Source organism: Acartia tonsa, chromosome 13, assembly GCF_053477335.1.
Source record: "Acartia tonsa isolate MP-2025a chromosome 13, ASM5347733v1, whole genome shotgun sequence".
Taxonomy (NCBI): Eukaryota; Metazoa; Arthropoda; class Copepoda; order Calanoida; family Acartiidae; genus Acartia; species Acartia tonsa.
Window position 1 is genome coordinate 40,953,592 of NC_137272.1, and position 16,295 is coordinate 40,969,886.

Genomic DNA, 16,295 nt, shown 5'->3' on the forward strand with positions numbered 1-16,295 from the left:
CTGGGAACTGACAAAATGACGTAAAAACGTTGTTGCATACAGAACAATGAGTAAAATTTTTAATTCGGGCAACCCTAGAAATATTTCTCTAGTGTAAATCAGAGATTAAATGATAAGTATATAGCTATAAATTAAATTTAATCAATTTAAATGAAAAATAATAATAAAAGAGTAAGGTTACAGTTATAACTAATAGAATAGCAGATCTATGTAAATATTATAATAAAATAAGAATAATAAAAATTTTCATCTATATTACATATCTATTTATTTCAGAAAGCAAAGTAACTATTATTGGCATGCTTCTGGCTTTAAAACTTCATTAGTAATATTATTGTAAGTAGTGACTTGAAACCAGGGGCGTGCAGGAGGGGGGGGGGGTGTTAATAACCCCTTATTTCGAATTATATGTAGATTGTTCCATACTCCTAAAATATTTTTCCTTACTACCCATTGATTTATATTTAACCCCCCCCCCCCTCCTCCTATTGAATTAAGGGGGGGGGGGTGAAAACTTAGGAAGATGGTAGAATTTTAGTGCGCTTCTCGCCATTTCTGAAACATAAAACCTGTGAACGCACCCTCTAAAAAACAAAAAATCAAATTATATCATTTTTATTTTATTTGAAAACTATTGATAATAATGTGAATTAGATTAATCGATTTATTGAACTTTTTGTCTACAAAAATAGCAAATTTGGCCTTGTGGTGCCTGGAAGTTTCCGAGATCTTTACATAGACAAAACGCTTCTAATAATAACTAAAAGCATTTGATTTATTTTAAAGCAAGGTTTCGTGATTTGAAAAAATTTATATTTATGGTTTTAGTATTTTAAAAAATTATATTTAGTAGCGAAATTTTCTTTAATTGGGGTCAGTCCGTCCGTACGTCCGTAACGGATTGTTCATATCGTTTGAAATAGTGATTATTAGGAGAACAAGGTACAAGCTATAGGGTACCTTGCAGCACATAAAAACAATTTGAATTATAAGCCATAGATTATTAATCACAAAACCTTAAAATACAAGGTTCCGTGATTTTTATTATCTTTTATTTTATTGCTATTTTATAAACTCGGTTTATGTATCTTCTCCAAAACGACCCAAATTAGAAATATAATACTTCTTTTAAGCCATTTCGAAATCTTACTTGAGATTAGAATATATCAAGACTCGGCAGCCGCGCATCAGCCGTCTGTAAGTCTCGCGGATATCAACATTTATTGTAGTAGGATTGGTAGATAATCTTGAAAATTATATTTCAGTATGGCTTCGAAATTGATTAATATCCAAAGTATTAGAACTCAACTATACTGAAATTTATCGATAGCAAAAATCATAAAAATTATTACCAGTTTAGTTAGCCCGGGCCTGGTTTTAATTTAATAACTTTGCATTTTAATATCCGAGAAAGCTGTCTATGGTACGATGTGATATCCAAGATATTTTTTAGAGTCCTCCCTCATGTTCAATTTGGGTGCGGAGAGAAAACTACACTCCATCCATATGACATTGTCATTACGTAAAATACTGAACATATAGGGATGGAATATACTATTCTGTCAGCTAAATTTTAGAATTTTAGGCAGGGCACAGCAGCAGCTGTGCTTCAGCCGCTTTAAGCCTCCCCCTCAGGTCAATCGACCTTTAAAATTTAAAAAAAAGCTGAATGACCCAAATGTCGAAATCCCCATTTTTAAATTCTTTCTTAAAGCATTTAAACAGGTTTAAATGTTAGGCTTAGTTGTGGCTGCCGAGACCTGATTTTAGGAGCTAGACTTTTTCTTAATAATGAAGGTTAATTTTTTTAAAGCTTATATAAGGGGGAAACTTTTTTTCTTCATCCTATCCTATCCTATCTTGGGCTCTTAATAATATTAAGAGAACATTTTAGAGAACAAATTTTATAAAGCTCAAATATCCTTTATCACTGGATTGGTTTACAAGTGAAAAAAATACAAAATTGGAGAACAATATTTATTGCTTGGTTTTAATTTCATTACGTCCTTTTTACAAAGAATCTTGTTACATCAATATTAATTAAATTTTTATTTTTAGGCCTAAATAATTTCAAGGGGGCGGGAGATAAAAACGCCGCTTTTAATCACTTGTTGATAGACGGTCCTTGGTAAAGACTTTTCCAATTAAAGTTCACCTTTAATCTTACTTAATTTGATTTGTTTTTATAGGGGGAAATGCACAACTGGTTCAGGGGATGTATACCACCACTTGCATGTGTCCCATATTTAAATATATATATGATTATTGTATTTACTGAATATGCTTGACACCAGTCAATAGTTCTGTCAATTGTATAATTGCTCTGCAGCGAATCTTCACTCATTTCTGACTTGTCCGTCTTTCTCGGATAGATTAGGAGATTCTGGACTACTGCACGATACAGATATCTGAAAAAGTACATCCTCATCATAATCCTTTTTTGCACAAAAATTTAGCGATTTGGATCATGTATATTTTTTCTCTAGAATTAAATGCCCTTAAAAGCAAGTATTATTTACTTCTAGTGCTGCACCCTTATCATCTATGGGCTCTATATTCGAAGGGGAAGGAGTGGCAAAAATTCCATACCAAGATAAAATTTTAAAATCAAAATCCCTTAAGGAAAAAGACCTAGTTGAAATGTCCCTAAAAAGTAGAACTCAATTGGTTCAAAAGTTAGCGAGATAACAAAGGACAAACCAAAAAAAAAGTGTAACAGTAAAATCATCGAAGACTCAGATATAAAATTAGAATAGTCTAAAACCATCTGAGGACATATTTGATGCTCATAGGTTCTGTAGTAACGAGATCTTAACAAACAACCCAAAAATTCCAGAGATTGTAAGACTCGAACCTATACCTAATTACACACACACACAGAGCATCAACTTGTTGAAACAATGGATATAGAATATACGTGGATATTATGATAGGAGAAAATTTGTCGTCTATTTGGGTTGCTAACATGGAACTCCCGTATTGGTCGGTTCGTTCATTAAGTAGGACAGGATCGAAAGAATGGTCGTTATTTTAGCCCGCTGTTTTTTTCACTTTTTTAGAGAACATGAAAATCTGGTGTAAGATCCAAGTATTAATACATCCATTGTTGAAACGTCCAAAATTTACCTGAAGATCAGCTGTTCCAAATATGTTGAAAACCATGGTACAAATAACACAGATTGTGCTTGTTAACATAAATACTGACGGCCACACCTGAAAACAGTTGTTCTGTTACTTAAGCTCTCTACAACAACAAAAAGATTGATAGGTTGATACACACATCTCAGGTATCAGGTATTAAATTGATTTGACAATGGCCGGTAAATTGATGTACATCTCCAATCATGATTGGACACTCAGCTTAATGAACCAAAAAATCAAAAATTCAATAAAAATCTCAGAATTGCTGAGCCAACAAATAAGAAAACGTTATTATGGTGTGGTATGGTATTTATTAATTCCACTATCATTTGGAATAAGTATAAGTATATAACAAATATATAATACTAGAGGCGGCGTTCTAAAATTATCCCGCTATTGGCTAGATTAGATCTTAATCTTTTTCTTCCATTGGCCTATCCCTGAATATTAATCTTTTTCTTTCATTTTCCAATCCCTGAATATCAACCCAACTACAAAAAAAAGTTACTACACATAAAGATTACTACGCCTTTAGTTTCGTTTTTTTCATCCGTTTTTAAAGATTAAATGTCCCTCTCTCTCACTTCCCTTTCCTTTGGTCTTTTTTAAATATTATTTTTTATTTAAAACTGTATTTATAATTTTGTCTCTCTTTCTTTAAAATATTTTAGATTCCTAGTATTTTTTTGTTTCAAATTATCGTTCTGAAAGGGTTAAAATATTAGTTAAATGTTAAATTTTAGTTTAATATTTGAACACATTACAGACGCGTCGCTAGTATCAAATTTTTTTAAAACTAAGTTTTCTTTGATCTACTATTTTATAAATTTAAATTTTCTATTTTATGAATACAAATTCAATACTTTAATATAATTAAAATAGCAACATGAAATAAAAAAAATAATTTATTCTTCATAGAGTAAAATAATGGGTCTTATCATTCTGGTCAATGAGAGTTTATTATTGGACCACTATGAGTATTAAACACTCTACTATTGGAAGACTTGATGCAATAAAGCAAGCAGGTTTATAAAAAATCTGTCGAAAATAATTCATAAGGTAAAAAACAGAAAAAGTAGTCACTCATATAGGTATAGAGTGATAAGATAAAAAATTAGAGAAAATATTAAACTTTGTGGGCTAGTGTAATAAACAGTACAATATCTCCCTTCTCAGTGAGTAATAGTATAGTTAATAGATAATAATCCTAAAACATAAAGTAAGGTTAAAATGTCTTAGGGTTGGGTTTATGCTATTTTTCCTGGCATTCCCTTAACCTCCTCTAGAGACTAGGGGCAAAACAACTAGAACTCCAAATTTGAATTTCCAATAAAAAAAATTGTTTTTTACCTGATTAGGTGATAGTATGCTTGTAAATGCCGAAACTGTATACGGTACAAGGGCACTAAAGCAAAAATATTTTTTTAGCAAAAAAGTCAGATTTTATCGTACACAAAAATTAAAAATAATCTCTATTCCTTCTTCAGTCATAAGCATCCTGTCTCTGACGACCAGGGATTTAAGACAAATGTATGCAACCCCCAATTATGATAAAAAAATACCCCGTCTAATGAAAAGGTTGTACAACCCATTAAAAGTTTTATCATAAGTCCAGGAGTTTTTAAGCTAACGAATGAGAAAATGTGTAAAAAAAATCTTTGGAGGCCAGTGCACTAATATATATCACATTCTCCCATAATTATACCTGACAAGAAAATTGAGACAGCTGGATATTCCCATAATAGTTCCAGCAAAGTCTGGAGCAACATCCATAGCGCAGGTCCAACCACCAACTATGTAAAATCCTAAAAAAAATCATGGATCATAAAAAAAGCCTAATATATTAATGTTCTGTTAATTCATTATTGGTTGGAAAGTTTGGAACCAAACAATCAAATGTAATAAATTTAACCAAAGTTATTAAGCTAATGTATAAGATATCTTGGTTTTAAAACTTTAGGGACCAGTGTAATTTACAGTCCAATGTCCCCCTCCCTCGGTGGTAAAGAAAAATGTTCACCTACCTAACAAAGAGTACCCAAGAGTTGAGAGAGTGGTGACCAGAATTGAGTGATGATCAGTATCCATCAGGTGAAGCTGTCCAACCAGGGGCAACAACATGTTCAGGGACCCGAACCCGATAAAGCTAATGGAGGTTACAAGCTTCCTAAAAAAATAAAAGTAATTTTTTGATGTATCTATGGGTACTGGAGGGGGTGGGGAAATCACATTCCTCCCTAATTTTAATTTTAAACAAAAAGTAAAAACATAACTGTGGCGGTCATCTTTTAGGAGCGATTTCTCTTGAAAGAGATGTGATACTTCTCCCCAAAATAGGATACTTCTTCCCAGGACATATAAGAAGCTACACTGTAAAAGAGAACCATATCGGTTCAGCTATTAGCAAGATCCTTCGATACAGACACATACATATAAGGATAAAATATAATATGTTAAATTGTGTATAAGTTAGGTATTTTTGTCTTTTAAAATTGGTTACTTCTTTCAAAAGATAGTTATACCTACATCCTTTTTGAAAGAAATTTGGTAAGTGGAATCCCATAAAATCATATATGCTAAGATAGGTTACCCAATTCATATATGGAAAGGAGAAAGATGTAAGAATGTAAGATTGGTTCAATGGCGTACATATATTTCTGTCAGAGGGGTTTGAACCAAGGTGGGGGGGGGCCGGGGTGGGTGGGGGGGGGGGGTAGATAAGCTTTAAAAACTTTACCTTGAAGATGTTAGACTGAGATAATTTCTATTGATAAAATTGAATAAACTTGAAGCCATAATGCCTGTTAATAACATTCCTAAAAATAAAAAAATATCAACTCTATTAGTAAAAATCACAAAAAAAAAATATTTTTTGTTTGAAATTATAAATATAATGCAAACTTTTGGAGCATTTAACATCAATGTACAGTGGCTTGCGGTAGAGGGGTGTAACCCCTTCCCCTTAAAATTTTAAAAAGTCATACCCTAATGGTTTCACACCCCCCTGGTGATTCATTGTGCATGCTACTGCTTGTAACAAGATTAAACTGTAAAAAAATTTTAAAAATTTTTCTGTAGACAAGAGAAATAATCAAAAAACGACTGACAAACAGATATTGTAGTTTACTGAGAAGCTTTACAATTACAATTGACAATACCTGCATGGGGCAGTGCATTCATCAATCCATTCTTTTCAATACTAAAAAAAAAGAAATAATTAGTTTTATAATAGAAGCCTAGATGCTCAATCTGGCACCTTAATCTGTGAAACTTGAAAGGGACGAACTATGTTTATTTATAGTAAATTACTATTTATTTCAATAATAATTTTGTATGATTATTCTTATCACAATTATTGAGATGCTACGCTTTCTAAATTGTACCTAACTACTACAGGAATCATCATGCCAAGTTTGATATTGATAGGACAAATTAAACATACCTATAGAAACAATTGGAGCTATTTGTTACGGAAGGACGGATGGACCGACCTTAATTATAGAAAAGCTTTTCTTTTAAAGGGACTGTGAACGTAAATTTTTCTCATCTTAATATCAAATCTTAACATTATCTCATTCATAATATCTCACAGATAGAGCAAAACGCGCTTTTGTTTGCTTAAAAAACGGCTTTTTCCGACGATTTTTATAAGGTACGGGGAAAGGAAGAAATTTTCCGTATTATATAAAATGTGCATTAAATTGCTTTTTTCTCCCATTATAGCTAAAATTAAACTTTTTCACATAGTTCTAGATTTTTCCTAACAGTTAAGCTGACTTTTAACATAATCCTTGCTTTAATCCAATGTATAGTTACTTAGAAATTGATAAAATAAGCAATATTTTTTTATTGAAAACCAAATACAATAACAAAGCTAGAAACAGGTTTTTTATTAGTATCCAATTAACTTTAAATGGCCCATCTCTCGCCCACCTTTAATTACAAATTTGTAAATAATAAAGACGCAATATTTCTTTATAAACAGTCTGATAAAAGTGTAAACTAATTCTCCAAAGTGGGTTAATTATTGTTCAACACAATAAAAAAGAATATTATTATTTTATATATGAGATTCAACCCTTTGTAGACAGTGAGGTATTTTTTTGTCAATAATACGAATTTAAAATATGTCTTTATTACCTAATTACTACGTTATAAAAAAAACGAATTGGCAATTTTATAGCATAAAATAAATCCTTAACAGTAAGTAAATTGTTTCAACTATATATGACAAGTTAAATATCCCTACAAACATTATAAGAAACAAAAATGTTCAGATTTTCCCTGTTTTTTCCTTTTTCCCTCTCAAAATACCATAAAAATCAAGGCATTATTTCTGGATATTTTTGTGAATATGACATTTTTGGTTGATCAGTGTAGTGAAATGTGCTTAGTTAATGTTAAGATTTGATAATCAGATGAGAAATTTTTACGTTCACCCTCCCTTTAAGAATATGCTAACCTGACTCCAATATGATCAACATACTGGGGTAGAAGATATAAAATATGAGTTTTACCCCACTGGTAGCCCATATTCGCAACCAACACTGCCCAGATTCCCTTATTTGATAACAACCTAAAATATCATAATTATTTATTTCATTTTTAGTAGCAAAGATACTCTATAATTCACTTTGTCAGTCTGTAATGCTATGGGAGAAATGTGATTTTCTTGGATGCTGTTGAAGAAAGACATCAGAAATTTGTGTATCTAGTCTATATTTTCCTTTGTCTGTCTGTCTGTCTGTCATGCTTCAAAGGACATAAACCTTATTTTTTTAGATTTTGTCCATTCTCTCTTTCTTTTTTATTATGACAATCTGCTCAAAAATTTACTTTGTTTGTTTGTCCATTCCTTTTTTTGTGTTACGCTACTTATGGAAAAAAAGAGGGGGGAGATTTTTTTACTCCACTAGACACTTTGAGGCAAACAACTAAATCATTCTTATTAACTTTGTGAAAGCTTACTTGAAAAATGGAATGTCTTTAAGTTTAACTCTTCTTTCAGGTACATGTGTTTCTTTAGATAACATCATCTTTTCAGCATCACTTATTCTAAATAGAAATTAACATATTTTCATATAAATACAACAAAACACGGTTGAAAACATCCATAAAAACGAGGCTTTAAAACTGACAGTAGAACTATCGAACATTTTCATTTGTTGAGTGTTAGAACTAGAATAATGATTTTCTAAACAAAATTGTAAATACATTTGTATCATTGCTTTGTAAATTGATGGAATACAAGATACTGTTAAACTTAAAAGACTTTTTTATAATCATGTTAATTCTATCACCTATAATAATACAGATTATTGTCCTAGGAATTATTATTCAAGAAATCAGATGAATAGGATAATTTCATAAAATTATTGTTAAAAAGGTTTAAATTTGATGTACGTAGTTACTACGCTTTCTTATCCTACCTAATTGTTATAAAGTAAGCAAAGTTTGTAATCGATGGGTCAATTCTAGCATGCCCAAATTGAGAGCTCTAGATTATTTACTTACTCAAATGATAGGAAAGCTTTGCCTTTAAAATACCCTGTCATAATTCATCAAATGTTATGGTAATGTCAAATATCCTAAATAATCCAACTTGTATAAAAAAAAATAAAAGCCAAAATAAATTTGATTACCCTTGGAAATGCAACCAATTTATAAAAAAGAACTGGAGGCCTCTAGGGGCATTGCTGCAAGTATTAAAAACATTATTAATTTTTACCTTGGATTTTTGTAAGGAAAATCATGGACTAGAAAGTACCATAGAACCAACCATAAGAACTGTAATAATCCAAATCCATAGAAGGGTAACCTAAAATTCATATTTTCATAACAAACTGATGATTAAGGTAACAATATTTCTAACTTTAAGTAAAAGAATAGAGAAAGCATGAGCTATATTTAACTCTGCTGTAAGGGCAAGGACCATGGTCCTTGAATAGCGTCAGAAATATAGACACAGGTGAGTCACTACAATAGAATGAGTAAGGTCATTATTTTAGCCCACTACAGGTTTCAATTTATTAGAGTACATGATAATCTGGTGTAAGATTAAAGTAATTATAAATCCATTTAAGGGACAATTTAGATTAGATTTACCTCCAGTCGTATGTATTGATGAATCCATTCAAAAGTGATGTCAAAATTGCACTCGCCGAGGAACCTAATTACAAAATGGTTATCAACACAAAATACTTTTAAAATGTTTTATGTTAGAATAGTTATATATCGCATCTTATTACAGACAGCTTTCCACAGAAAGTAAAATTAAACGCTATAAGATTAATTCCAGTTTGTAACATAAACAGTTTTATTTTATTTTTCGTAAAAAAATTTGTCTGCAACACGATGCTATACATGATTTTTCAATATGGCTTAAAACCAGTTCTAATCCAGCGGATGTGAATAGGTTAATTGTATTTTTTTATTGAAATCAAAGCTTTATTTGACAATTTATTTATTATTCCATAAAAGTTAACTCTATATTTGGCTGCGCTACTTTTGAACAATTTTTTAGCATTTAAAAAACTTTTAAAAGATAGAATATAATGATAAGATAGATAACTTACCTGAGTAAACAATTGTAGACAGTTTGCCTCTTTCACTCCTATAAAAAATAATTTAAAATTGTTAACTAGAAATAAATGATCCCCCCCAAAAAAATTCTTTTTAAAACTTAAAGCTAAAGTTGAAAGCAACCCTGTACCCTTCTCTAAAGTGCACATTGGACAAAGACGCTTGTTTTAAAAGCTTATTGAAATCCTCCATAATATTAACAAACTTTATTAATTTGAACTAATTTACTAAAAGTGGTTAATTGGTTAAGTATATTTCAGAAAATCTTTACTAATGTCTTTAGTAGGTTTTAGGCTTTTTTTACGGAGTTCTATACTTAAAGGGTATGGGCAAAGCAACTAGTGCATCTAAAGAAGAAATTGTATAACTTACACAGGCTCCCATCTAGTGAGAAGAGAAGTTAATACAGGACACACAAAACCTCCTGCCATACCACTTAGGATCTAAAATAATTAGATTATAGGGCGCTTTAACACAAACTACCCTCTTGAGCACTGATAACCCCCTACACCCACTTGTCAATTTTGTTATTAATAAAATTTCAAAGAAGCAAAGCTATAATAAAGTATTACCTGTCCGCCCACAAGCAGGTACAAGTTATGTGAAGTTAATGGTAGAAAGAATGTGCACAAGCTTCCAATAAAACTTGTTATCAACATTATATTCTTACTACTGAAAAAAAAATAGAAAAATGCTTTGCTCAAAATTGTTATAACTGATTAGATTGCACTACTTCAGACAGACGGGCAGATATTATATAAGATAAAATGGATGCTGTGAGTATTGGTGCAAAAAATATGACGTAACAAAAAGAATTAGCCAATGAGAGGCCGTTATTGACCAATGGTAAAATTTATAGTGGCCTCTCATTGGCTAATTTATTTTGTTACATCATATTTTTTGCACCAATACTCACAGCATCGATAAAATGTTTAGTGTAAGGGTACCTAGTTTTTTTTATAATAAAAAAAAATTCGAAATTTTACATTACTACATATTTTAAATCTGCAAGAAAAAGTATAATGCTGTTTTTTTTACAAATTCTGTAAAGTTTTGAGTAAGATTCCAGTCCAATGTGCTTATTAGGTCTAACTGTTTTTAAATATGTGTTTGGTCAACATTATGAACAATTAGACTTAAAAAGCGCATTTGACTGGAAGCTCACAATTTTACTCAATATTACAAAAGCTATATTCCCTTTGTTCATAAAACATTAATTACTGACAGACATTAGATCAAATCATATAAAATTTCTTACATATGCTTAAGAGTTAGGGTTCCCTCATTAATATAAAGAAAATATAAGACTTGTGAAACCCTAACTAGTAGGCTAACCTAGGAAATTGTATAGGATTTGGCCTATTGTTACTAATGAGTAGCTAAAGTCCAAAAAAGCGAAGCTAGGCAAAACATAAGTTAACCATTCAGGTAGTAAGATAAAGAAGAAAGATAAAAAAAATGGAAGAGAATATTGTAGTCCAAACTGAATAATATTAATATATATATATATATATATATATATATGTGTGTGTGTTTATATAAACAATTGTAAAAAATGTAAAGAAATAAAAAGTAAAGTGATTTTTTTTACATTTTTTACAAATGTATATGTTGAAGGGTTTTTATTTAAACTCTGACAGCCCTAGCATAACAGACATATACTTAACGAATAGCTTTGCTAGTAAACAAGGATGACAAAATCTACTAAGCAAAGCTCTGAAATGGTAGGACAAACGAATATTATCACTTGCAGAGTGTCAGAACTGAATAAACTGAATATTAATAGTCTATAAAACATTGTATGTAAATTTGTTGCAAAACTGATTAAATACATGATACTGTTTAAGGACATACTGACGTTTTTAGAACTTGTTTATAGAGATGCTTCGCTAATAACACTATACCTTGTTGTTGTAATAGGAATTAGTATTAAAAAAAATCAGATGAATAGGATAATTTTAACATTCAAAAATTGGTTGTCAAAAAAATAGAAAATCAGCCTGTTTTTAATGGACGTACGGACTTTCTTGTAACGATTACAGAGTTGCTGCGCTTTCTAAGTCGTACCTAACTGTTATAGGAATCAGCATACAAAGTTTGAAATCAATAGGACAATTCTAACCAGTTTAAATTAACAATAAAAGATCTAACTGTAACAGACGGACGGACTGACCCTAATTATAGAAAAGCTTTGCTTTTAAAAACTGGGAAAATGTGTAACCTGAATGAGTCTGCAACTAGTCCACTGATTGCACCGGTCAACATTGCACCAATACTGTAACCACTATGAAATAATATTTATCAAAGCGGCGAAAATGGTCTTTTTAAGATTTTAACTAGTTTTTCTCTTTGGTAGCTTAAAATGTTGAAATAGTCGGTTAATATGAAACAAAAATAGTAATTTACTTAATCTAAGAAAGAAGGAATTTTATATTCAAAATTGGCGGATAGATTAGTTTTTCACAGTGGTAAAATGAGGTGTTTCAAATTTTGAGAGCGGAATCTCTTTACCCCCCCCCCCCCTCCCGGGACGTCTATGCTTACCTCAAAGTAATAGCAACATCGGATTCTGACCATTCTATGCTTCCACAATCTTTAAAAGTATAATTCTTATGTAAAAGTAACAGGATGTCTCGACAAAACGATATTCAAAACATTATGACAACGTAATACTGATATATTAAAAATTTGTCGAATGTGTTTTTAAAACCTTTAAAATATAATTTTTGTGTTTTGATATCTATATTTTTGTAGCATGACTGATAGACCTACGGACCAAATTATATATTGGATGCTTAATTGTTGTAAGGAAATGTTCACTCACAAAAATCCACCCATCTATCTAGATTAGCTGCCGAAAAAATTACAATTCTACCATTATAAAAAAACCGACAAAGTGAAATAAAGAGTAGCTTCGGTACTAAAAATTAAACTTACTATTTATAAAATGGTTAGTTGAAAGGTTCTGATTCTGATAGAAAGTTTCACTGATACAAGTGAGGTATTCATTTCTCATGGATATAACTGCCAGCCTAAATAACATAGCCATGATTATTATTAACAAGGATGAAATACTTCATAAGCAACAAAGCCAATTAATTTGATAATGAAACAGTACAATCTTTCAGCAACCAATCTTTTATAACAGTCGAAAAAATACATTTCTCTTTTTTTAGGTCGTCTCTTGGGAGGGTGGAGTTACCCTCCCTTAAAATAGTTTAAAACTTTCCGTGAAATCATATTAAGCTGTATAGGAGAATTATATTGGTTCAGTGGTTAGCGAAATCAGACACACATTCTGTTACTTTTATATAAGTTTAAATGGTTTTGAAATATTGAAAACGACGATTAAATTTAATGTTTGATATTGTCAGTATTTTAAAAAAAAGATAGGCATTAAACAAATAGACCCGTTACATTTATACATTCATTTTATTAGGCCTATATTCCAACAAGGATGAGAACATCTATTAGTAACGAACCACAAACAATTCATAGAAGAAGATCAGTTCTTACATATACAATAAATAAATTACATTAATAAGCTTGTGGCCTTAATTAATGTATTATTAAGTTTTAAAACGATAAGCACTTTGACTTAAGCAACACGTTAAATAATACACACAGAAAGACATCCTGTTACTTTGTCTTGACCAGCGTTGCGGAGCCGTTTGATTTTGGTGGGGCTCCGGTTCCGGCTACGGCTCCAGCTCCGGCTCCGGATTAGGCTCCGGCTCCGACCTAAAATCAAGAAAAACTCGACATATTTTCCCCCCCATGTCTATTTTTAACTTTTGAAGGTTTTAAAAGTTTAATTTTTGATAAAAATGGACTTGAAAAACTTAAAAGGGGCATTTGAACATGACAAAACAGAGTTACCAAATTGTAATTTATACAAAATCTCTTTATTTATCTAGTCCGGAGCCGAAGCCGTTTTTTAACGAAAATTACGGCTCCGGCTCCAGCAAAATATGGCGGCTCCACAGCTCCAGCTCCGGCTCCGCAACACTGGTCTTGACCATACAGCAGTTTGGGTCAAGTGTGACTTCAAAAAACAAAAGAAGTCTTCGAGATCTTAAGTTGGAGACGTCTACCCAAAACCAGGACCAATCAATAGGATATATATATAATGATTTATTGTGTTACTCTACACTATTACAATAGTCCTGAAAATACAAGATCAATTTATAATAAAAAAAACATTAAAATATTCATATAGTATTAATATCATTTGCTGCTTTAACCCTTACAGATCGGGCCCCAATTCCCACCTTAATAGATCGGTAGGGGGGGGGGTCATATTGACCCCCCCCCCTCTATCTCGGCTCCTGTTACAGATAAAGACGTAAATTTTTTTTTCTGGTGGTTCATGTGTATTTTTAGAGAAAATTTCTTTTTCTAGTCATAGTGGTGAGACCGCTCCTTAGCCGCTTTTTAGCGGCCAGCCGCTAAATTTTAGAACAGCTGTAGAGTGGCCAATTTTGCAGCTAGGATGACCAAATTTTAGGACGAACTTTTATTTTTCATAACAAAAAAATTACTTTTTCTGATCATCGCCGAAAAACGGCAAATAACGGAAACCGCCATTTTCGGCGGTTACGGCGGTAAAACGACGGTTGGCGGCGCCAATGAATATTTTTATCTGTTTATTGTTGCTCAAGGATTTGCCAAAAAAATTTATAGGTCTCTAGCTGTAATATAAGCCACGATATTCATAATATATGTCTGTAGTAAAAGCCGGACAAAAATCGGTCATAAAGTTGGTCATGGAGCGGTCAAACGGTCATAACAGCACTTTTCTCAGAAGGTCATTGATATCTAAGTATTCACAAAAAAATTTAGGTTATTTCCTTATACACAAAAGTTGTAATGTAGAAATTAAGATCTATTTAGAATTTTTTCTAATTTTGGTGCTACCCAACCGACTTTGACCGGACACCACGACCGACACAGACCAGAGATCTTAATAAAATCAACTCTTGCCGATGTATAATTACTAAACTTAAAAAGTCATGAAGTCACAGCTCTCCATCTTACCTACAAAAAAATTTGATTGAAAAAAAACCCCGATCTGTAAGGGTTAAGAAACTCTGGGTACTTTTTGTTTATAAAAGAAAAGAACATTACTAGGCTTGACAATCATGTAAAAATGCATAAAAATAGGTATGTAAAATAGAAATACAAGTATATGAAATCATAATTAAATGCTTTACTTAGCAGTTAGCTGGCTAAAATGCCGTAGAGAAAACCTATCATTTTACCCTATACACGGTGTTTCAGAAAAAACTGCGTTTTCCGTTTTTCTGACCAAACCAGAAGGAATACAGAAAAAACGATTATATGTCCTTATTATCTGTCAAAAAGTACATCAAATTTATAACAGGTGTTTTTCATTATCTCTAAAAATACGGCCTCTATGAGGGGTGGGGATTTACGAACATGAGCAATTTTTAAGCTCATGTTTCTTAAGTATACAAAAAGAAAAACTGAATATTTGTTTTCAGTGAGGGAATTTTAAATGAATTTTTTAGTGTAATTGGTAGAAAATTGTATTGTTCGTATTAAGATGTTGTTTTCAAGTGAATAAATTTTTGAAAACCAACCTTAAGGCACAAAATTCTACCAGAAAAAAGCATTATGCGCACCTTTTGAAATATTTATGCTTTAAAATGCGCCGTTATTTTCAGAGATATTAAAAAAAACCTGTAACAATTTCGATGCATATTTTTATAGAGAATATTGACATATAATTATTTTTTTTGTACTCCTAATGGTTGTTTCCCAAATTTGGAAAACGCAGTTTTTTTTAAACGCCCTGTATACCACACTATTCTGTTCAAAGGATCCCATTCGTACCTGAAGATTTTCATGGTGAAACCACTGGCTTACTAGTAAAAGCTCCACTCTTGGTCTTAAAATATGTTATTTCTTCTCTGTTTAATTTCGAAGTGCAATAACAAAAAAGATGCCACGCTACATTCTCAAAAAGGACGCTATCAAACAACCAATGACGATATTTTCTATAAGGGAAACAAGGATATAAAATCAGAAATTAATTTGTGGTTGAAAAACCAAAGCTTCCTCGACAAGAGGACGAGACATACTTATATAAAAGGATGAAAGAACTAACCTTAGAGAATCTCTACCACCAAGAGCAAACATATAAGCAACAAACGCAACCAACGTAAACACATAGCGCGACTCCATTTTAATCTGTAATCAAGTATTTCAAACTAATAAAGTAATTATTTACACATAAAACTAAAAACAAACTACTACATTTTTAAAACAAATTTAAAATTACAACTGAAGTTAGAATATAACATTTGTGTATACTTTGAGGGTAATTTTTATCTTTAACATGTATTTAGCTTCATCCATAAGACAGGAGGTCAGCAACTGTCCTCTGAAGTGACAGGGGTTGAATTTTTTTTTTCTTTCTAATATTACTTATTTAGAAAATTCAGGGATAAGGGATAGGAAACCTGGCCATAAATTAGGTCTCGGCCTGGTTTTGAAAGGGATCATGCAACTTTTACCATTTGCCTAATTTAATGACCTTACTGGCGGAT

At 31.5% G+C, this 16,295-nt stretch overlaps 2 protein-coding genes across 3 annotated transcripts in view; one reads left to right on the plus strand and one right to left on the minus strand.

Annotated features, from left to right (window-relative positions):
- LOC145335311 (fibroblast growth factor receptor-like 1) overlaps positions 1-2,068 on the plus strand; it is a 9,382-nt gene extending 7,314 nt beyond the window's left edge. Inside the window, exon 7 of the mRNA XM_080181045.1 lies at positions 2,059-2,068. Coding sequence (XP_080037171.1) covers positions 2,059-2,068 — 10 coding nt within the window. The remainder of the gene's footprint in view (positions 1-2,058) is intronic.
- Positions 1,966-15,932, minus strand: LOC145304069 (putative vesicular glutamate transporter eat-4). 2 transcript variants are annotated; one of them, XM_080145828.1, is made up of 18 exons: positions 15,854-15,932; positions 12,661-12,755; positions 12,268-12,316; positions 11,945-12,007; positions 10,296-10,395; positions 10,096-10,166; positions 9,717-9,754; positions 9,247-9,310; positions 8,870-8,959; positions 8,110-8,196; positions 7,604-7,717; positions 6,300-6,340; positions 5,879-5,957; positions 5,166-5,308; positions 4,847-4,946; positions 4,492-4,546; positions 3,127-3,213; positions 1,966-2,408 (listed from the first exon to the last, which is right to left on the minus strand). In XM_080145828.1, exons 1-18 carry the CDS (start codon positions 15,928-15,930, stop codon positions 2,337-2,339), a joined length of 1,425 nt encoding a protein of 474 aa, XP_080001954.1. In that variant the 5' UTR covers positions 15,931-15,932; the 3' UTR covers positions 1,966-2,336. The 2 variants fall into 2 exon arrangements, with proteins under 2 accessions (XP_080001954.1, XP_080001955.1); XM_080145829.1 differs by lacking the exon at positions 15,854-15,932 and adding an exon at positions 15,580-15,668.
- Between the last annotated feature and the right edge of the window lie 363 nt (positions 15,933-16,295).

What these genes read in the sequence shown, in the direction of transcription:
- LOC145304069 (XM_080145828.1), bottom strand. Translation starts at nt 15,930, where the DNA reads ATGGAGTCGCGCTATGTGTTTACGTTGGTTGCGTTTGTTGCTTATATG. An exon ending in CTAGTTGCAGACTCATTCAG is followed by an intron (nt 10,396 to 11,944) that starts GTTACACATTTT and finishes TTTTTTTTTCAG; the next exon opens with TAGTAAGAATATAATGTTGA. An exon ending in TTTCCTTACAAAAATCCAAG is followed by an intron (nt 8,197 to 8,869) that starts GTAAAAATTAAT and finishes ATTTCTATTTAG; the next exon opens with AATAAGTGATGCTGAAAAGA.